Source organism: Pithys albifrons, chromosome 1 (genome assembly GCF_047495875.1).
Source record: "Pithys albifrons albifrons isolate INPA30051 chromosome 1, PitAlb_v1, whole genome shotgun sequence".
NCBI classification, from domain to species: domain Eukaryota; kingdom Metazoa; phylum Chordata; class Aves; order Passeriformes; family Thamnophilidae; genus Pithys; species Pithys albifrons.
The window spans coordinates 21,288,980-21,312,113 of record NC_092458.1 but is presented as its reverse complement, the minus strand read 5'-3'; the positions used below and the strand labels follow the sequence as shown (position 1 = coordinate 21,312,113).

The 23,134-nt window shown below is 42.2% G+C and overlaps 2 protein-coding genes across 4 annotated transcripts in view; one reads left to right on the top strand and one right to left on the bottom strand.

The window, feature by feature from the left end:
• TGFBRAP1 (transforming growth factor beta receptor associated protein 1) overlaps positions 1-8,331 on the bottom strand; it is a 40,870-nt gene extending 32,539 nt beyond the window's left edge. Inside the window, exons 1-2 of one of the 3 annotated variants that reach the window (XM_071576793.1) lie at positions 8,311-8,331; positions 327-1,028 (exon numbers count right to left, since the gene is read on the bottom strand). In XM_071576793.1, coding sequence (XP_071432894.1) covers positions 327-1,011 — 685 coding nt within the window. In that variant the 5' untranslated portion in view covers positions 1,012-1,028; positions 8,311-8,331. Of the gene's footprint in view, positions 1-326; positions 1,029-3,828; positions 4,015-8,310 lie in introns of those variants that run through there. The other 2 variants (XM_071576709.1, XM_071576623.1) reach the window with 2 other exon arrangements.
• Positions 8,332-11,130: 2,799 nt separating this feature from the next.
• On the top strand, positions 11,131-20,291 carry C1H2orf49 (chromosome 1 C2orf49 homolog). Its single transcript, XM_071576488.1, has 4 exons — positions 11,131-11,292; positions 13,245-13,411; positions 16,870-17,242; positions 20,139-20,291. The coding sequence occupies exons 1-4, from the start codon at positions 11,152-11,154 to the stop codon at positions 20,193-20,195; spliced, it is 738 nt and encodes a 245-aa protein (XP_071432589.1). The 5' UTR covers positions 11,131-11,151; the 3' UTR covers positions 20,196-20,291.
• Positions 20,292-23,134: the final 2,843 nt, after the last annotated feature.

Below are 23,134 nucleotides of genomic sequence, written 5' to 3'. Positions count from 1 at the left end.
CAAATTTCACTTGGTACCAAACAATTTTTTAACTCAGGCATGCAGTCTTACTATTCTTAGCTGTCTATACAGAAATGAAGCTTTCTGAAACATGATTAAAACACAAATAACCATAGATGTTTGAGCACTGAAAAAACAAGATACTTAAAATAGTACTAAGTACCAAAAATTTACCATCTCCCTTTTTATCTCAACATTACAATATAGACCTGTGAAGTAAACAATCATTATGATGCATAACAATTATTAAAAGCTTTGCTTCACAAATTGAGAGAAATTAGGAGAAGTTAAAAAAAATTGCAAAAAATTAAAAACCTTAGTCTCACCTAGGCCTCCAGGGCCAGCCAAGAGAAACTCTTGTCTGCCTATCCTTTTCACAATTGGCCGCTTCTCATCACTGCAATAGGGAAATAGATCCTGGGAGACACCAGTATTATAATTCAAAATTATATACTGTGTAGTAAGTGCAAGGCATAAGTAGTAACCATCTACAGCCACAGCACAGGGTTGCTCCGGAGTAAACACCTCCTTCACTATCTGGACTCTGTCTTCAAACACCATGAACATCTGAATGGTCCTACGCTTGACCGAGATAATGCAGACTTCCACGCAGAAAGGATCCCCACTCACTGGGTTTTCATTCAAGGTGAATGTCACAGCTCCTTTGATCCTGGCGCCGGTGGGGACTGGTTCCAAGTTTATCATGTTAACTAGTGTTATCGTGTTGTCGCAAAGCACAAGAAGTCTGGTGAGGGCAGAGGCTGCTTTCAACTCACTCACAGGCTTCTTCAAGCCCAGGTATTTATGTAGTTGTTTGGTAGCAGCAAAAGTTATTTTTCCAGCTGCTGACACCTTTTCATCCAACATAAAGTGGTAGATAAAGCAGTCATTGGTTCCAATATAGAGGTTCTTCCCACAACACTCAATGCACTCAATGTTGATGTAATTTTTGTCTCCCATTAACATCTCCCGCTCAACAGCAGAAACGAGCTTGAAAGCTTTAACGCTCATTGTGTCTTCTGGGTGATCTGATTAAAAAGAAAAAAAAAACATTATTTACCTCCACACACATAATCTAATATCAGAGGTAGCACTTTAACATTCACCAATACAAAAACTTAGCTGCTGCATTGTTTAATAGCCTATACTCTATTTCCAACCCAACTACACAAGCAAGAGCAAGCACATTAATAACCACAGAAATTAATCAAATTTTATGTTTCCACTTCAAACCTATTCTAGAACAGATTTACAAGAGCACCCAGCTATTCTGAAGAGATACTTTCTCCACATGTAACCAGCATGTTATTGGCTCTCTCAGACACTTTGGCGCTACAAGTGGTTATTGCCAGTGCTTAGTGATTTATAAACCTGTCATGAACATGCTGCTATGACCGGTACAAGAAAAGAGACAAGCTTTAGGGCTTAGGTTTTTTGAGAAGCTGAAAGACATTTAGTGCTATTAGTTAGCATCTCATGTTGCTTTACACTCAATTGCATTAGTATTAGTACACAGTCTCTTTATTAAATATCACAGGAATATTCCATTTTAACACATACTTTACATTCCTTTTCTCCTGCAATCAGAAATAGGTAACTTCCAATCCAGTTAAATCCCTTATGCAAAGTAGCATCCACCTCATAATAAAAGTTGTTGTTCTGTAATTTGGTTTTGGTTTTTAATACCTGCAGAATACCCACTGTATTCAGTGCTACTTACACATTCTCTGCATCACACTATATGCACCAGCAATTATAAAGCTCGTTCACCCAGAAAATTTGGAAGCATGGCCCATAAAACATTAAGCTCAAGCTGCAATATCACAGAAATTAAAAGACTGTCTGTTCTCTGCTATCACTGTCTTTAAGTGCTAAGCGGCACTTCTAATATTTGTTCTACAAACTATACCCACCCTTTTGTAATCAAACATTGTCAAGGGACAGATGCAATTTATGAAGCAATTGATTGTGTTTTAAAAACAGTTGCAATTTTACTGTACTCCAGATTTGTGTAACTTTTACAGGAAACCAGCAGACAGCTGTGCTCAACACTCTAAACAGAAGTAAATGAGAAACTACTACCCTGTTTAATCACCTTTTAATTTGTCATGACTGGTCTTTAATGACCACTTAGCCAACACAGGGAAAGACCCAACACTAAACATCTTGAATGGATTTAAGATACAACATAAACAACTGCTTCTAGTCTACAGGTACAACGGAGATACAAAACATCAAAAGAAATCTCTGCGGACCAAGAGAGACCAATAACAAGATGCTCTTGTGAACAAACTTGAAGCCAAACATAGTCAAACTAAATTTAGTTTCAAATTATTGTATCTAACCAACCCCTTTGCTTTTGAGAGAGAACATTGAAAATCACAGCAAAAAATTTCCAAAACAGCGTGAGAAAAGGTAAGGTACACAACTTGCAAGTAACCACTAAATAAAATTAGATCAAACTAAGAATATAACCAGAAGCAAACCGTGTTACTAAGAGACAGGAGTGATCTTTAATGCCAAGAATTTTGAGGTTTGTTTTGGTGGGGTTTTTTTTCAGAAGTTAAAAAGACTTTAGTTTGGGCTTTCATAACATTTTCCTATTCCATTCTCAGCTGGGGTGTAAATTAGTGTTCTGTCCTTAAAGCAAAAAAATTCCAAACAAACTCAGAAAGCATGAGAGAAATAACCTCAGGTAAAATAATAATGCAACTCTCTGGCAACACAGCCATGTTATCCTCCAACATGATCAAAAGAAACACACCATATCAAGTTAGAGAAGGGTGTCCAAAGGCTGACCAACAAAAAATCCCAACAGTTTTTAAGAGCCTGTGTGTAGCCTGAAGTGATCTAAGAAAGGTAAACTGGAGAGGTCAGGCAGCTTTCCTACTTGAAGCTGACAACAACTTAACACTCCTGTAGCCCAAAGTAAAAATGCTAATGTATGCCATTGGGAGAATTTTGCTTTTGACCAAGATGTATTAAAAAGCTCCAAAAGAATTTCCTAAATGAAAGTAGATGAAAAGTAAAAGTATAAAAGAAGTCATAATAGATACATGACTCCTAGCAGAAATAACAAAAAACCCATAGTACTACTTAAATCCAGTAACAAAGAAATTCGTTCTAGGAAAAAAGAAGGCTGAGGGAAAAAGCTTTTAGGAACAATCAATGTCAACACACGTGAGCTGGACATAATTTTATTTTTTTAACATTTATTTTGTTTTCCTTCATAAAACCTTAGGGGCCTGTGTGCACTGCAAAGAAACAGGTTCTACAGAACACGCTGTTCCTTTAAAAGTGCAAGAGGCCACACCAGAGTTACAAATAGTCAGGACTTTTTGTAGCATTTTTCAGATGTTCAGAACTCCGGAAAACAAGATAACGGGGATACTTGCTGTCAAGATCCAAAGAGCAACAGTCAGGAAAATTATGAGCGTAGTAGACGCTATTTTTTAACAGCGTAGCAATAGCCCCGCACGCACTCGTTTCCGGTGGGAAGTGGGAAGCAGCTCCCTCTCCCCCGCTCTTAGTAATAACCTTGCACTGCATGTTCTGCCTGCTGTCCGGCACACCCGCGCCGTGCCCGCCTCCCCCGCACCTGCACCAGCTCCGACTGCCCCCCGGGTGCGATCCCACCGAGCGACGGGAGGAGGGCAGGGACGCGCAGCCGGGAGGGCAGGGATGCGCTTCGCCTCGGTCCGCTCATACATACACATACACATACACATACACATACACATACACATACACATACACATACACATACACACACAGACACACACACGGAGCCCTCCAGGCCCGGTGCCTGCCCCGCCCCGGCGCGCCCACCTCCGCCTCGCCGGCCACTGAGCCTCTCCCTCTCCCGGCCCCGCTCTCTCCCTCCCTCAGCACCTGCCGGCGCTCGGCGGGAGCCGGGCCCGCCGCTTCGGGGCCTCGCCGTGCGGTGCCGGCGGCCGCGGCCGCCTCGGGGCGCGCTGGGATCCGCCGGCGGCGGGAGGGACGCGCCGCTTCCGCTGCGGCGCCAGCCCCGCCCGGAGCGCGCGTCACCGGGAACGGGAACGGGAGCGTCCGGTCACGTGTGGGAATGCCCCGCCCTCACCGTCCGAAACACTCCTCGGGCACCTGAACTTTGCAACCCAGAGAGGAGGCAGACAGACAAACATAAAGAATGTGTGTGTGTAGTTAGTTAGTGAAGTTAGTCTTCATGAGGAAGGCAGCCTTAAAGAACATGGTGCTGGCTACACACTCTACTGGTCAGGCAAACCCCAAACCGAAAGACATCTTTCAGGAGTTGGCTTCATGATTAAAAACTCCATTGCCTCCAAACTTGAAAATCTGCCGACAGGTCATTCCGATCGCATTGTGTCCTTACGCCTCCCTCTACACAACAAGCAACATGTTGTTCTTTTTAGTGTATATGCCCCAACTCTCCAAGCTGACCCAGCGGAAAAAGACAAATTCTACACAGACCTGCGCCACCTCACCCAAAATGTTCCTGCAGATGATAAGATCATAATCCTTGGTGACTTCAATGCCAGAGTAGGTAAGAATTCTGAAGCCTGGAAAGGAGTCCTGGGCAAGCATGGCATTGGAAACTGCAACGACAACGGACGCCTCCTGCTAGAGTTTTGCGCAGAACGGCAGCTCACCATCACCAACACTATCTTTCAACAGAAAGACAGCCTGAAGACAACCTGGATGCATCCTCGATCCAAGCACTGGCACCTCATTGACTATATCTTAGTACAACAGAGAAATGTCAGTGATGTCCATCATACTCGAGTGATGCTGAGTGCAGAATGTCAAACAGACCACCGCCTTGTGCGCTGCAAACTTAACCTCCACTTCAAGCCCAAACCTAAGAGAGGCGGCATTCCAAGGAGGAGGCTCCAAGTCAGCAATCTTCAAACAGCCACAGTGAGAGACAGCTTCCAGGGAAACCTTCAAACTAGACTTAAAGATAATCCCATAGATCCCTCTCCTGAAGCACTTTGGCAGCATATTAAAAGTTGCAGCCTGCAGTCCTCTGAAGAGTCCCTAGGGTTCTCCTCCAAGAAAAACAAAGACTGGTTTGATGAGAACAATCAAGAGATCCAGGAATTGCTGAAGAAGAAGAGAACTGCTCACCAAGCACACCTTGCTCAGCCATCTTGCCATATAAAAAAAAGCCGCCTTTCGTCTTGCATGCAGTAAGCTCCAACAGAAACTTCAAGACATCCAGAACAAATGGTGGCTCGACCTAGCAGAAAAGACACAACTATGCGCAGATTTGGGTGACCAAAGAGGATTCTATGAGGCCCTGAAAGCAGTGTACGGACCCACACACCAGGTTCAAAGCCCCCTACTCAGTGCAGATGTTCAACTGCTTCTAACAGATAAAACCTCCATCCTGAACTGATGGTCTGAGCACTTTCAGACTCTCTTCAGTGTCAACCGTGTAGTCCAAGGCTCAGCAATTCAGCACATTACACAACAACTGGTGAAACATGAATTGGATGCAGCCCCTACTATGTGAGAGACACTTAAGACCATACAACAGGTGAAAACTGGCAAGGCAGCTGGGGTTGATGGAATTCCACCTGAAATCTGGAAGCATGGAGGTCAAGCACTCCATGCCAAATTCCACGAGCTTGTTGTGCGTTGCTGGGAACAAGGGGAACTACCACCAGATCTCCGTGATGCAGTCATTATCACCCTGTACAAGAAGAAAGGAGAAAAATCAGACTGCTCAAATTACGGAGGTATTACTTTGCTCTCCATTGCTGGTAAAATCCTTGCAAGAATACTTCTGAACAGATTAGTACCCACTGTTGCAGAAGATCTTCTACCTGAAAGCCAGTGTGGTTTCAGAGCCAATAGGAGCACCACAGACATGGTGTTTGTTCTCAGACAACTGCAAGAGAAGTGTAGGGAACAGAACAAAGGTCTCTATGTAACCTTCATTGACCTCACCAAAACTTTCGACACTGTGAGCAGAAAAGGCCTGTGACAGATCTTGGAACGTTTAGGATGTCCCCCCAAGTTCCTCAAAATGATCATCCTGCTACATGAGGATCAGCATGGACAAGTCAGATATGGCGATGCGCTCTCTGAGCCCTTTCCAATAACCAATGGTGTGAAACAAGGTTGCGTTCTTGCACCAACTCTATTCACAATGTTCTTCAGCATGATGCTCCAAAGAGCCACGGCAGACCTCGATGAAGAAAACGGCATCTACATCCCATATCGTACCGATGGAAGCCTATTCAACCTAAGGCGACTGAAGGCCCACACCAAGACCCTGAATCACCTTGCCCGCGAGCTGCTTTTTGCTGATGATGCCGCCCTCGTTGCTCACACAGAAGCAGCTCTGCAGCACTTAACATCCTGCTTTGCAGAGGCTGCTGAGCTTTTTGAGCTGGAAGTCAGCCTGAAGAAGACGGAAGTTCTCTACCAACCTGCACCTCAAGAAGTCTTCCATCATCCTCACATCACCATAGGCAATTCAGAGCTTAAGTCAGTCCAGCAGTTCACCTATCTGGGAAGTATCATTTCCTCAGACGGTAAGATTGACAAAGAGATAGACAACAGGCTAGCAAAGGCATACAGAGCCTTTGGAAAACTCCATAAAAGAGTCTGGTCCAATAAATGCCTGAAGAAATGTACAAAGATCAGTGTCTACAGAGCCATTGTACTGTCTACTCTTTTATATGGGTCTGAATCCTGGGACATCTACCGCCACCACCTGCAGCTTCTCGAACGCTTCCATCAGCGCTGCCTCCGTTCCATCCTAAACATCCACTGGTCTGATTACGTGACCAATGTGTCTGTTCTTGAACAGGCAGGGGTCAGCAGTATCGAGGCCATGCTGATGAGAACGCAGCTGTGCTGGGCAGGGCACATCTCCAGGATGGAGGATCACCGCCTCCCAAAGATTGTGCTCTATGGTGAACTCGCCACCGGCTGCCACAAGAGAGCCACAAGGAGCCCCGAAGAAGAGATACAAGGACTCCCTGAAACAACACCTCAGCCTTGGACATATTGACTGCCACCAATGGTCCACTCTGGCCTCCAATCGGGATTCATGGAGACACACGATTCACAACGCTGCTGCTTCCTTTGAGAATGCACGGAGAGTCAGTCTTGAGGAGAAAAGACAACGCAGAAAGAACCGTTCCTTGCCAATGTCACCTAGGGAGACGTTCCGCTGTGCCTTTTGTGACCGGACCTGCCTATCCCGTATCGGCCTTTTTAGCCACCAGCACACTTGCAGCAAACGTGGGTAGTGCCCTTCTCAAATCTTCGTTCGCGAAGCCTAGCCATGATGATGATGATGATGATGATGATGATGATGATGAAGATTATGTGTCTCTTATAATATTGCTACTATTATTATTATATCTGCTATATATTACATAACCTATTTATAAATAAATATAATATTTAGAAATATAAATATTATATAAATATCCTTTATAGGAGGCTTATACTATTGCTGTTATTATATATACTCTATATATTCTATGTATATTCAATATATATTACATGCCTCTTATATGACCTAATATTGCTATTATTATATATGCTGTATATTATATATGTAAGTCTCTTTTATATTGTAACATACTTATACTATTGCTATTATTATGTTTATGTTCTATATACATTCTATCTAAACTCTATATCATCTAAGTCTCTTATATATTATAAGAGACTTATGATATTATTATTAAAGTCAATTAGATTGAGAGCATTTTCTTGGAATGTGAAAAAAGTAATTCCCAAATTAAGTTGAAACCATCTGATGACCAGGTGTTAGAAAGATAAATTACTTGTTGGTAGAAATGCCTTGTTAAGGTTTAGGGCTTGACATGCCTCAGTGATCTCAGACCTAGTGGGAGGTTTACAAAGCTTGGGGAGAAGGATGTACTACTGATAGCAGACACAAAGAATGCAGAATTTATGGGTCACGGGACATTTGGCAGAACTCCCAAGATAAGGAAGAAACACACGAAGCCAACTCAGCAAATGCTGAAATCAGCTCTGACTGAGCCAAAGGTAATTCTTGAAGGGGGAGATTGTGACCACTGACTCACAGCCCACCGACTCAAAAGAGAAGGACTGAACCTGCAGACTAATTAGCATAAGAAGCAAAGAAATCATTAACCAATAGAAGATAAAATACTAATTATAAGAAAACCAGGCAACTTGTAGCCAATACTAATACCTTTGTTTGCTGAAACATATAAATAGTGACAAGTTTTGGTGGTTCTGGTGCTGACTTTTTGGATTTGCTATCTCTTTGTGCAGAAGTGTAAATAAATCAAATACCTTGACTCTGCGTGGATTGGCCTCTTGCACACTTGGTTGAAGAACCTATTTTGGGACAACACATACAGCTAATGAACAAAGTAAAGAGAAATGTATCAGAACTGATCTAAAACATTGTTTTTCTAACTGGGAAATCTTTAAAAAAAAGGAAAATGATGTGGAAAAATTAAAAAGTTATCACATTAACCAAAAAAAAAATCTCTGTTATAAAATGCAATAAAATAATTCAGCAGATCTATGAAAACATTAGTTTATTAGAATTGTATAATTTTTACAGCCAATTGAAAAGAAACATTGCATTTTTATCAGACTGTTTACATTCCATCCCTATCAGAACTTCACTGTGAAACAACATGGTTTGGTTAACCAAAGAGAAACTATAATTTTGGGTACAAATCCCTACAAAGTAAGTAGTAACATAAGAAAATCACAGGGAGAAAGTCACAATCAGCAAAAGTAATTTGGTTAGCAGGATATATTTCCATGAGGAAAGAACTTATAAGATACTTTAGGAAAAGGGAGGTGATACATGTAATTTACAAGGAAGTAATTTCATTGGATAAAATAAGCACCAAAATACAGGCTGAACATTCATGAATATTAATTTACAAGATTACTTGAATTAAGTTGATTTTGTGACATAACTGGCTGAAGTGAGAGAAGGGTGAGAAACTGAAAATAGAACTAGTCTGTAGTTGTGTGTGGTCCCATAGATATGAGTGTCGGGGCCAGCATCCGAATTGTGCAACCACGTAGGGGAGAACCCAATCCCAGCAATGCAAACACTGGCCACTGCTCACGGGCTGGCCAGCTCTGGGGGATCCATTTATTATTTCCAAATGCTGTAGCCCAACCCTGACAGACAAAGAATAAGCACAGGTGGAAAAAGCAGTGCTTCCAAGAAAAAATAAGTAGTAACAGTAGCTTGGGATAGTTTGGGAGGAGGGACAGAGGGAAAGCACATACTGCCATATGGCTGTTTTGAGGCCATCATTATGAAATTATGTTACTACTTACTTGTACAATTAAATGATTTTTAAATATTCAAATTTTGAATTCACACACAGAAGCACTGCATACATGTAGCAATAACGTGGCATACACAGTCACATATCTGCAGCTCACTTGTGTGGATGTACACCTAAACCCACGACACTATGTTAGGTGTTCCCTGTGCCTCATAATTCTGCAAAATGAAAGTAAGTACTTCAAATTACATTGCAATTCAGTATCGTAACAACAACATGGTTATTTACTCGTAATCATTTGTAATTCCCTATTCAGCTTTTAAATATGTAAGCAGACGACTAACTCCAATGGACAGGCAGCTACTTTACTTTGGAATTATAAAGCAACTCCTGTTATTGCAGATCAAGCTGTGTTACCAACGTTCTGAGTTCTAGTCTCAATGGGGACCATCCCCTGGCAGTTCAATGCCTCCCTGCCATCCAACGACGTCAGATCTTGGATGCTCTGCAGGGTCAGCCCCGGTTAGTACCGGGTGCTGTGACAGTCCCGAGGACTTCACTGTCACTGTCCAAGCTCACTCGGCCGTGGCAAATGGACCTGAGGACTTAAACGGTGGGACCAGTTCTGTGCACGCTGTGCCTCACCTAAAAAATCCACTGTGCAGGCTGGAAGGGCACACCCACGTGGGGAGAGCCCTTCCCAAATCTGCGTTGGCGAAGTCTGGCCATACATACATAATCAGCAGGTGCCACAGGTATGAGCAGGATGGGGATCCCATTTAATTCAGTAGCACAGCTCTGGCATGTAGCAGCACAAGTGGTTTGTACTCTTGTATTCTGACAGAATTACAGTAAAATATCTTTTCCCTGTTCAACTCTTATCAGCTGGAGGGTGACCTCACCTCATCAGCAAGACCTGACTCCCTTGAGGGCAGGGAGGCCATGCAGAAAGACTCAGACAAAATTATTGGGCTGGGCAATCCCCAGCTGGGGAAAGTTTAACAGGTTTAACAAGCCACATTCTACACCTGGGATGGGGCAACCCCAGATATATGTACAGACTAAGGAATGAGATATTGGAAAGCAGTGCCATGGAAAGGGCCCTGAGTGTTCTGGTCAAGGGCAAGTTGCATATGAATCAGCAGTGCCCTGGCAGCTGGGAGGGCCAACCATGTCCTGGGGGGCATCAGGCACAGCATCGCCAGCGAGTCGAGGAAAGTGATTGTCCTGCTCTGCTCTGCTCTGGGGCGGCCTCACCTGCAACACTGTGTGCAGGTTTGGGTGCCACAATGTAACAGAGATATTAAGCTCTTAAAGTGCGTCCAAAGGAGGGCAACAAAGATGGTGAAGGATCTTGAGGGGAAGCCGTGTGAGGAGCCTGAGGGCACTTGGCTTGTTGGAGGAGTCTGAGGCGAGTCCACACGTTCCTTGTGAGGAGAAGAGGGGCAGGCACTGATCTCTGCTCTGTGGTGAGCAGTGACAGAACCCGAGGGAATAGCATGAAGTTGTGTCACGGGAGGTTTAGGTTGGGCACTAGAAAAAACTTTCTCACCTGGGGGCGTTTGGGCATTGAACAGGCTCCCAGGGGAAGTGGTCACAGCACCAAGCCCGACAGAGTTCAAGAAGTCTTTGGCCAAAGCTGTCGGGCACGTGCTGTGACTCCTGGGGACGGTGCTGTGCAGGGCCAGGAATTGGGCATCGGGCCTCTTCCAGCCCAGGGAACACCGCGACCCCGCGTCTTCCGTGCGCTCCCTCGGCCCGTTACGTTCCGTCCCCGCTGTCCCGCCCCGCTCCGGGCCGTGACGCCAGTGCGGACGCGCTTCCAGCGCCGCGGCATTGTGGGAGGCCGGGAAGGCGGTGCCGGGGCAGGAAGATGGCGGCGCAGGGACGGGCCCGGGCGGGCCGCGGGAACGGCGAGGAGGAGCAGCGGGGAGCGGCGCACTCGGAGTCGGAGCTGCTGCTGCTGCACCCGGAGCTGCTCTCGGAGGAATTCCTGCGGCTCACCCTGGAGCAGGTGCGTCCGGGGAGCCCGGCCCGGCTGGGCCCGAGGACCCTGAAGGGGGGCGAGCGGAGTGCAGGGAAAAGCAGCCCCCGAATCTGTGCTCCGAAGGCCACGTTCTGGCTGAGAGGAGGCCCGTGGCGCGGGAGGTGTCTCTGTGTTTGCAGAGGAGTTGCGTTTGAACACCGAGGCTGCTGAAGAGCAGTTTGCCCAAATCGCGATGCTCTCTGCGTAGTTAAACTGCCTGTGCAGAGATGATGGTCTGTGCACGGGTAAAGCTGCCACGTCCAGGGAGGGCGTGGAGTCTCCCTCTTTGGAGACATTCCAAACCCACCTGGACAAGTTCCTGTGTAACCTGCCCTGGGTAACCCTGTCTGGGCAGGGGGATTGGACCAGGTGAACTTCAGAGGTTCCCAGTCCAGGTTGGATCAACATTTGCAACCCTAACACTGTTCTGTAATTCTGTGCATTAAAGAAGTGCAGCCTGTGCCATCAGTCAAGCGAATGCTTAAATACTTAAGTAATGCTTAATAATTGAAAAAAGAAACTCAGTTCAAAAGTGAGTTATAAACAGTTTATGACCATGCAAAGTTTCATTTTATGTAATTTGAAATACTTGTTGCCGCTTTTGCCTGGAAATTTTACGTGCATGAAACAACAGTTTTGGGGTTTTGTATGAGCTTGAAGAATTTTATATGCTGTCATCCATGTAGTTTGTGTGGACAAAAAATGTACAGCTTTCAGGCCAACATCAGAAGTCATAAAGTGGTCCCAAAACCAGTAGTGACAGAGGCTTGACCTGCTTTTGGTGACTTCTAGTTTGTAGAATGTTAGTGGAGGTTTTTTTTTTCTTTTAATAATCTTTCAGGAGGTACCAAGAAATGTTCACAATCCTATACACGGTTAAAAGGAAAACTGGTGTTCTGTTAAAACTGACAGTTCCAGAAATCTCACAAAATCACAGAATGTTTAAGGTTGGAAGGGACCTCTGGAGATCATCTTGTCCAACCCCCCTGCCAAGGCAGGTTACACAGGAACTTGTCCAGGTGGGCTTGGAATGTCTCCAGAGAGGGAGACTCCATGACCTCCCTGGACAGCCTGTTCCAATGCTCTGCCACCCTCAATGTAAATAAGTTGTCAGTCATGTCGACATTGAACTTACCTCTCTTATTTTTTGGGAACTGGGGAAGGAAGCACAGCTTCTTTATAAGTCTGATGAATCTGCATTATGTTCTAGTTACCTGACGTTTAGAAGGGTGAAGAAGAGCTCTGGTATGGTAGTTGGATTCAGGGTAGTGTGTTTAAGAGTGGATGAAAACATCAGCTATCAACAGTATTTCTATCAGAACTTTTTCCTTTTTTTTTCCTACTGTTTTATTGGCAAAACTTGTGGGTTTTGGATAGGGAGGCAGTGCAGGGTTAACCCGTGTAGGCAGAGGGGAATAACTGCCCAGTGTTGGTCACAGCTGCATCCAGCTGTCTGACACTGATGGAAACAGGCCATCACACACCAGAATTTGAAGCAGGGGAACTCATGGCACCTGTGCTCAAATGTGCTTAACAAAGAGTGGCAGACTCTGGAGGCAGGAGACTCCAAAGGATGCACAGGAAGAGGCACATGGGGAGATATGTGAAAGAGATGCACTTGCAGGTGGTGGGAAACTAAATCACTGTGCACTGATCCCCTGTTTCCCATTGCCTCTCTGAGGGATGGACTGAGTGGAATCCACACAGAAAACAAGGGCATTTGACAGTAGGAAGGCATGACACCAGTCTGTCATTGGCACTGAACAGGTCATGCCCTCTCCAAACCAATCACCCCATCCACCCCCTCACTTCTGAAGCTCTGGCATTTATGCCCAATGCAATACCTTAAAGTGGATTTTGAAAAAATAAATTATGGCACTAAGATAGTTGTGTTTTGAATTTGTCATAATAATAGCAACTTTTTTTTCTGTTCCCTACAGAAAAATATATTAGTCGAAAATGATGTGAAGATGGACAAAGATGGTCTCACTGATCTCTATATTCAACATGCCATTCCCCTGCCTCAGCGTGAGTTACCAAAAAGTAGATGGGGGAAAATGATGGAAAAGAAAAGACAGCCAAATGATGTGAAAAGTGAGAATAAAAGGTAATTTAGTGAGCTAGACCTGGAGAATTTAGGACAACGCATCTAGTTGAATCTTTGTTTACCTCATTAATGTAACTTACAGTTTTTGGACATTGTTACAGTCTACAGAGAATGCTATGTCAGGTTTCCTGTGTTAGAAGTGATAGATTCTACTACTGCAATAATGGGAAAAAGGAAAAGAAATTTTTTTTTTGTCATCCAAATGTTATTCATGGTATCTAGGTTATAGTGCTTCTTTTCATGAGCCATGCAATTGTTTGGGCTGGAAGGGACCTTTGGTGGTCATCTACTCCAACCCCACTGCAGTGGGCACGGACATTTTCAACTCAATCAGGAAGTGGGAACTAAGTGTGCTGTTAGTTCAGTTTAAAAATCAAATAAACTTGAGCGATAGTATGAACAAGAGAAGCTCTCTGATGAGTTTCTCTGTGGGAAGCACGTGGAATAAGTATGAGGCTTAAATACTTGATCAGCACAGTTTAGTGAGTGTTGGCTTGCCTCCAGTAGTTACAGGTTGGAGGTAAAAGCACATTGAAATTTAAAAATCAGTGTTGAATATTGTGTTTAGTTTTACTGCTGGTGAATATTGTCATGTCCTACAAGACTTGCTGTATGTTGCCTGAGTTGATGTGTTACACCTCAGTCAAATATCTGGGGTTACAGGTGGTGGTTTATACCTCATATTACTGAATATTTGAGCTTGCAGACAATCATACCAAATAAAAACAAGCACAGTCTATGCAATTCCAAACATTTCAGAACGAATTTGTGTTCAGGGCTGGTTAATTTTGTAGATCTGTAAGGTCATCTTGCTTGCTGGAAGAAAGAGGATGGTGAGAATCCCGGAGTGTATGTGTAGTTTCTGAAGTGCCATCAAGTCTGAAGACTCTCACCTGTGAACACTCAGTCTCCAGGAGCACTTTGGCTGTTCATGATCAGAGCTTGGCCTTGGTAAGGCCCATCATTTGTACTTAGAACCTGAGAGGCCACTTCAGCATCCCCTGAGAACTGCTGATGATACTGAGTTCAGTGTAAACCATTTTACTTCTGACCAGTTTCAGATATTCACAGAAGAGGGGATCACCTGCTTGTTTTGGTAACAGGCAAATACTTAGTATAATCAGAGTGTGGGAGCTAAAACTTGCTGCTCCAGAGAAGAGCAACAAGGCTGGTGAAGGGACTGGAGCACAAGTCCTATAGGGAGAGGCTGAGGGAGCTGGGATTGTTCATCCTGGAGAAGAGGAGGCTCAGAGGTGACCTCAGCACTGTCTATAACTACCTGAAGGGAAGTTCTAGCCAGGTGGAGGCTGGTCTCTTCTCTCAGGCACTCAGCAATAGGACAAGGGGGCACAGGCTTAAGCTCTGCCAGGGGAAATTGAAGTTGGAGATGAGAAAAAAATTCTTTCCAGAGAGAGTAATCAGGCATTGGAATGGCCTGCCCAGAGAGGTGGTGGATTCACCAACCCTGGAGGTTTTTAAACAGATTGGACGTGGCACTGAGTGCCATGATCTGGTAAATGGACTGGAGTAGGACCAAGGGTTGGACTTGATGATCTCGGAGGTCTTTCCAACCCAATCGATTCTATGATTCTACCTTAAGTAGATTAAGCTAGACAAAAAGTAGGGGCGTTATTCATTAAATTGTCCTCATGACTGGGAGGCCATCCTGACTACATGAGCAGTCACATGAGAGAGTAGCAACCCAGACTGCTCATGTAGTGAAGCTTTTGTTTCCTCTGGTAAATCTTGAATCTTTACCATGCCTTGCAAAGTAAACAGCGGGATTAGATCATGCCCTCCGTCCAGCCCAGTCCAAAGTGTGGATAGAACATTTCCCTAGGATATAGATGTGCATCAAAATCTAGATTTCACAGATGATCTGCAGGAGGGGACATGGTCCCAAAATGGCTGATTTCAGCTGTTCGTGAGTGTCAGTGGCCTCCCTGGGAAAACTGCTGAGTAACAGGAGTCCTGCTCTGAAGCTTTTAAGCTGCCTGTACTTTATATAAACAAAGCAAACATCACACCCAAGGTTCTGTGAGACATACATCTAAAAATTGGATGTGACAGTTCTTGGCAGTAAAGCATCCTAATTTCTTTTGGAATGTTCCCAGTGTTTTTCTCTGGGAATGTTACCTGCATTGTGCCATTTGTGTAAGTGCTACAATTGAGTTTAGAAAGATAACAATCTAAGAATTGCAGTTAGTTCCTAACTTGCCACTCTTCACCACTCGAATATATAAAATGCCCCTGACCCCATAGGAAAGGCAGACTTACTATGTTAAGGAAGGTGACTGGGAAAAAAATCTAAGAACTGAGCTTTCTCTTGCTTTATGAACTCCTAAGCTGTGTCTACTTCCATTTTTAAATAGAAATCTCTGGTGTTGACAGAAATTTTTCAAGTGATGTGCAGTTTCTTAATCTGTGAGGTTTATCAGCCGTAATGTTCCAAGTCCAACTCACTGAGTCTCTGTGGCTTATTTTGAAGTTTGTTAAGATACCTAGCATCAATATTCTCAAATTCATTAGCTGCAAATTAGTGGATATATTCAGTTGTTGAAAACACTGTAATTCAGCTTTTATTCATCTGTTCAATATGAGATGACTGAAAAGTCAACGTATACTGAAAACTGAAGTTTCTAAGCAGGAATATCACATACCTTAATGGTGGTTTGTGTTTTTTATTTGTTGAATCTGCACTTTTCAATCACTTTCTCTTTGTCATTCTTGAGCAATGCTTTTTTAAAACTACGAATTCATGTAGAGTGAGTTATGTTAACTTTATGTTTTTGCAGTCAGGATGTTTTCTGATAATACTGTTTTCATATTAGCTTTGGTAGTACTCCTTTCCGTGAATCAGTTGTTACTAAATTGACCAGCTTTGACTACACATAGGCTTAAAGACACTATTAAAAAAGTAATTAAATTTGCTTAAGGTTCCTATTCAAAGACAGCTTATTTAAAAAACAGATGGGCTTTATTTGATTGATGCTTTTATTCCTTGTGTAACAATCTTTTGGACTGTCTTATCATTATGATTTTGCATAAGCGTGTAAACATGGAAATTTAGAATTATCAGAATAGAAGATACAGTTACTCTGAAAGAGCTACAGTGTATCAGCACAAGGTCTTTGGTCGTACAACTGGAATTGTCTGCCTACACAGTTCCTCACCCAACTCTCTTTGCTGAGGAACATTCTACCTCAATACAGCCTCCTGCCTCTATAATTTGGAAGTGATTTTGGTTGCTTTTTATTTTCACTTAAGTATATGTAAGTTTATATAAGTATATTTATTTTTATTTAAGTTTGGAGTAGCTCAGAGTTTAACGTTAGTGTTTTGGGATATATATTTACTTTAGACAAGATTAAATTAATTTTCAGTACTCATGTCTTGGATATGCTATTTTTTTACCATCTAGCTTGTGTTTCTGAGAATTTTGTGATTTGTATTTTCAGTGTTACAGCTGTGGAAGGTTTAAGGAAACGGCCATTAATTGTATTTGATGGCAATTCAACAAGTACAAGCATAAAGGTGAAGAAGACAGAGAATGGAGCTGCCGATCGCCTGAAACCTCCTCCAGCTGGAAGCACCACCAACACTGTTCGAAGATTATCAGTTCCTTCAAATGCCTCGACATACATTTCAGCCTCCAGTTTGTCAGAGGACACTAAGCTGGGAATGAGGAGTAGTGAGGCTAAGCAGAACAATATTTCAAAGACTAACAGCGGTGTGTTGACTAATCTGAAGGTTTACCCTTTGCCTCCAGTAGCGGGAACTAATGTTGTGAAGTTAAAGAGGTCTGTTCCAAAAGAGGAACCTGATTTGCCGGTACGTTTGTGCAGTATCTTGTTTTGCAGTTTTTTTTTTAGTTAAAACTTACAGAAGCCAAAACCTTGTAAGAGTTTTTGGAATTATTTTATTTTTAAATAATAGAGTATTTAGAAACAGATGAAAGTGCAGCTGCTTTGGGAAAGATTAGAAGGAAGGAAATTAAGTACTTTGTGGGAAACTTCTGTGTGAGAGATGCAACTGTAGAAAACATGCATGTAATTTTAAAATTAGTGAGTAGGTAATACTTAAGGTGGTGCTGGTAGCAAACTAAATAATTCTACTGCTAGGTCTGAGAGAAAGAACAGGTATTGTAGAACATGAACAGGATGAAGGGAGGACAAGTGATCTGTTTTCTGTAGTAGGGAAAGAATAAATGAAATTATTTGTAGCAATCACACTTGAATGGTTGAGTAGGAGAAGCTTTCATTTCTTACAGTAAAGGAAGAGATGTTAGAGGAACTGAAGTGAGATGCTGAGAGTCATAGAATATATCCTTAGAAGAAGAATGCCATCTGTTTTAAATCTCATACAGGAGTTGGCAAACTAGGGGAAGCAACTGGATGTGTAAATCTGGAGAGTGCTTAGATTGTGGGTCTGAATGAGAAGCTATAACAGCAAACTGTATCAGTCAAGGTGAGACACCAAAGGTCAAGAGCTCATTTTGATGTGGCATTTTAATTGGGTACTTGGGCTTCTGTAAGGCAATGAGGAAGACATGCTGAGATCTTGAACAGAAGGGTGCTGATCTCATGTAGAAGCCTGATGAGTGAGCTGTTAACCATAAGGTAAATAGTTACCTTCTTTCTGCATGTTATATTTGACCGTAAACAAATTTTCTGTATTCAAGAGAACTGCTCTACAGATGAGGGCAGAATGAAGCTGATGAGCTGAAGTGACAAGTGAAGAGCTAAGGCAGGATCTGTGAATTCAGCAGTGTGTGTCTTGGAAGGTGTAGATAATGGTGCTGAATGGAGCTGCCAGATGGGAAGAAGGAGCAGTGGTTGGTTTTGACAACCGCGTGATGAGTCTTAAAGGGTTTGTCAGTGAGCAAGGAGCAATGGGGCATCTCTTCAAAACATGCCACAAGGTAGGGATAAGTCTTATATCTGTGAGGTATTCCTTCCTTCATTTTACAAATGAAGGAGTTTTCACATTTCCACTGGAGCACCTGAATATCTGGGATAAGTCTGGGCTTCAAAGAAAGAGCTAGAAATACCTATTTTCAGTTGAACTGCAGGGGGAGCTTTAGATATAGTGTGCAGTCACACTCATCAGAATTTTCCCAAGACATGAGACTGAACTTCTGCTCAGTAATCCCTCATGATATGCTTTCTATTAATATCTTCTTAAACAATCCTTTCATGAAAGAATGCAGGTACTATCCTTGATGTGTGGTTTGACAGGTTCCATCAGACTTCTGTTAAACATGAGCACCTAAACATGTGGCTGTTCTGAAAGACAGCTTTAGCAACTTACAAGAACTGTTGCTGAGGCTCTGAATGAAATTTATGCTGTAGAGGTGTGTTTCCCACTACTAGTATCATAACTTCCTTTAGTATTTAGAACTCTTTTAAGCACTGGTCAGATCTGAACCTACAGAGCTTTTGAAACTTGTTTAATATACACCTCACAGCTCCTTTAATTTAAATGTTTTGTAGACACAGTGATGACATTTTTAAGTGCCACTGTGTAACTGACTCTCAGAAGCTCTGACCTCTGACATTTGACTTTCTATGTTTGCCACAGTTTAAGTTGTTCCAGTTAATACCTGCAAGTTCAGCCATGCCTTGGTTAATGTTGGAGGAAATGTCTGAGGTTAGGCAAGTGTGTCCTATGAATGGTACCTTACTGGCTGAAGTTAAAGAATGTGGTGTTGAATAGTAAGTAGTGCAGTCAGGCAGAGTCAGTGTACCTGGCAGATGGCTGAAGAGTGTAAAACCTTATCTATTTCTAGTGTAATGACAGTAACGACAATTGTCTCTTCAAGCAAGTGATTGTTCTTTGACTTTCAAAAAAACCTGAAGTTCTTGTGCTAAATAGCACGGCACTATCCCTCTTTGCGTCTAATTCTCTTAAACATTTCAGTGGTTGCAGTCCACAGGACTGCTGTAACTAAATTAACGGTGAAACTCTTAAAAACGAGAGATCTCTAAATTGTGCTCCCTAAACCAGTGTGTTGCAGATTGTTCTTGAAAACTCATATGGCTGTCTTTACTCTGTTTGTGTGATCTATTGAAGTTCAATTCTTCAGGGGTTTTTTTTGTTATTACTCTCTTAGATGGTGAAAGGTAATAATTTCACCACTCATCTCCCATTGTTTTGCTTTGGATTTTCTTGATTTTTACGAGTTTCTTGAGCTAGAGGAGGGCTTGAAAGATGAGTTCATCTGAGGCTTTGGGAGTTATTTTACTTTTTTGATCCAGATCATTACAAAGGAAGACCGAATTTTCTTTCTCTTTTTCTAATATTCTGCTATTTGGCAAAAGTAAATTGGTTTCCTAGTTGTATGCTTGGGTTTTTTTCCTTATGCTATTGCATTTCAACAAGTGTTTTAAGAAGACAATCTGAAATAACTTTAGAAGTGTGTTTTGAGCCTCCAATATGTACCCATTTCTAAGCTGCATAACTGAAAGGCATTTTTGCATATTTAATTGTAGGTTAAGAAAAACCAAAACACATGTATGATTTGCAGGTAGTTAAATTAATTGACTCTTATGTTCTCTAGAGAAGTCCTGTGATACTTAAGTTTCTCCACAAGATGGCAATAGAAAGCTATTGTAGTAGCCTATGGCTGGGTACAGCAATAGTACCAGATTTGAATATGTCAGATCAATGGCTGACTCCTATTTGCATAGTATGTCTAAAAATACTTATGTATTTTCTTGTATTTCAGAATGACCTAAAGCCTACAGAAGCAAAGAAGAAAATCCAGCACGTTACGTGGCCATGAAGTAACTAATGGTGCTTGAAACATAAATATTACTTCCATATTTTCAAATAGATAGGTATATTTAAACAGTTTAAATAAAATTCTTTTTAAACCTTACAGAGATTCAGATTTCTGTGAAGCTTTAACAAGTTTAACAGTTCCCTGTCATAGATCTGGAGTCACTATCACCAGTAACCTTAAGAGTGTCTGCTGTTGTACACCAAGTAGTTAATTACTTCTTTAGAAGGTAGTGATACTACACTATACTAAACCTCCCACTTTTAGTTTTCAAGGTTATTACAGTTCATCTCCTCCATGTCACTATGATTCACACATTGCTTTACTAAGATTCAGTTTTGTTCCACATCGGGTTAAATAGTTAAATTGAGATTTAGAGAGATCCCAAGTGGCTTCTTGGCTATAAAAAGGTAATTAATTGAGATGAGAAAACTGGCCATTCTGCTGATAAGCTGGTCTACAGTAATTTTTTTTACTTTTTATTGCACAGAATAGAAGTGTAGAATCTGCAGTGCAAGTTAGGTTGGTAATAAGAGATGAACTATTTTAACAGCATTACTTCAAATTGAAGTTTCTCGTGATACGTGAAATAAGAAATGCACAGAAGGAAATATGTTATTAGATTGATAAGAAACTTTGAGAGGAAGTACTGTGTGGATTAGTGCCATGTTCTCTTAACTACAGAGGCATATTTTATACATGCAGAAGTGTAGCAAATTTGATTGTTTTGCTGGTTACAATGATGCTGATAAAATATGGGGAAAACCAGTGGAATGCAGGCCAATGCTTTCTCAGCTTACAGAGTTGGAGAGGGGCATGGATAGGAAGACAGAGAAGTATCTGGAGAGCATTATCACATGTAATTGCGCTCTAGAAAAAAGTCCACAAACCTGTTTTCCCTTGCATTGATAATTTAAGATGGATTTTGGTTTTCTGTGAAACTTGATGTTTCACTGCATTATTGGTAGTGCCTTACAGGGCAAAAATCCAATTAAGTTGATGGGAACATTTTTATTAAAACTCAGTGGCTCAGGCTGAAGCCAATTTAGATCAGTTTTAGATATGGATGGTAAATAATAATAACAATGCTCCCAGACTTAGTAAAACAAAAAAAGAAATCAAATTCTGAATCCGCTTAGTTAATCCACTAAAAAAACCTGTCAGTAGTGCTCGGAAAGCTTGTTTACATTTTCAGCACTGGTTTATATTGAAACCAAAACCTGTAGCTTAGTTCATTACCATACAGAAGTTTTCCATTCACTGTTATGATACAAAAGGCACTTCTCGAATGCTGTAAAATGGTAAGAATGTGTGTTTTGAAATAGTGTGCTGTTTCCCTTTTACTAAACACTTGTGCAGTTTTTGTACTTGAGTACAGCAAACTTTAACGTAATGTACGTTTTGTATGTAAAGACTTGTCTTTTAAGTAGCCTTATCCTATTTAAATAAATTAAATTAAAAGCAAACAAAGCAGTGCTGACTTGTTTTTGTTATGTAATTAAGCTTGTTCGTTTTGCACAGGTATATTTCAGTGGACTTGAAGTGATTAAGACTCAAGAAAAAGCTTACAGGATAAAAGGCTCAGCAGCCACTTTGCTGCTTTACCAGCTGCACTAGTGTAACAGTCATAAAAATTCTGTTCTGTGCTTGGCTTATTGTCAGTGGTTGAGAGTCTACGATGTATTTTGTCTAGTTCCAGTTTCTAGGAGCATGTGTGTATTGGTGTGTGTTAAGGAGGGATATGCAGCATGATGCTGCTATTGCATGGTAACAGTCTTGTTTTCTGGCTGGTATGCTTTCCAGCCTTGTTATGTTTCATCTACCTTTCCCCAAAGCAGGGACCATTTTGTCCTCTGGTGTAGTACTTCGGAGGCAAGGTTTAAGCCGTGCTGCTCTTAATGTCTTCATACAATAATTAAGGTTAGAAAAGACCACCAAGATCAAGTCCAACTCTTCCCTGAATACCACAATGCCCACTAAACTCTGTCACAAAGTGCCACATCTGCTCATTTTTTGAACACTTCCAGGAGTGGTGGGTGACTCCACCACTTCCCTGGGGAGCCTGTTCCAGTCCTTGACCACTTCCAGTGAAGAAAGTTTTCCTAATATCTGACCTGAACCTCCCTTGTCATAACTTGAAGTTGTTTCCCCTTGTCCTATCACTAGCTGCCACAGAGAAGAGGCTGCTCCCCATCTTGCTTCAGTCTCCTTTCAGGTAGTTGTAGAAAGCAATAAGCTCTCAGGCTTCTTTTCTCCATGTTAAGTAACCCCCTTCACCAGCTCTGTTGCAGTTCTCTGGGCACTTTCCAGCACCTCAGTGTCCTCCTTGGAGTGAGGGGCCAAAACTGAACACAGTAGTGAAGGTGTGGCTTCCCCAGTGCCAAGTACAGGGACACTACCCCTTTAGCAATAGTAACCCTTCTCTCAGCACTAAGTGCTAGGGCAGTGGTAAGATTTACATAGCACAAATGCTGCTCCTGCTCCTGCAGTGTGCTGGGGGATTGCCAGACCCCAGAGGAGAGTAAGTGAGGTGTTTGCCCTCCTTTGGGAGGTGTGGATATCAGAGGGAGTTTTGTGGCTATTTACTACAGCTTTCATCATAAAATGAAATCATCAAAGGATAGAATTTAGTCATTCAGTGAGTTCTGGTTAGCACAGTGTGCACTTCAAAAATGTCGGTTAACGAAGTTCTTCCAATGGTGTGCAATAAACTAAATCTAATCTGATGCATATCTTTAGCTTGTTGAATTAATGAGAGAGTAGTGACTTGTGAGCACTTCATACTTGGTACAAAAAGAGACAAATTTGAGAGTGGTGGCAGAAACTAGGACCAAACTTTCCCTACCCAGTTACACATAGAGTAAGTATATTCCTAAATCTTTCCACATCTGAAGACTACTGTTGGAGGTGAAACATACTTCTTCTACTGGACACAATTCCAT

Bases quoted from the DNA above. Each gene is read 5' to 3' on its own strand.
- C1H2orf49 (XM_071576488.1), top strand. From the start codon at position 11,152: ATGGCGGCGCAGGGACGGGCCCGGGCGGGCCGCGGGAACGGCGAGGAG. The intron at 13,412-16,869 runs GTAATTTAGTGA...TTGTATTTTCAG, and splicing joins GTGAAAAGTGAGAATAAAAG to TGTTACAGCTGTGGAAGGTT. The intron at 17,243-20,138 runs GTACGTTTGTGC...CTTGTATTTCAG, and splicing joins AAGAGGAACCTGATTTGCCG to AATGACCTAAAGCCTACAGA.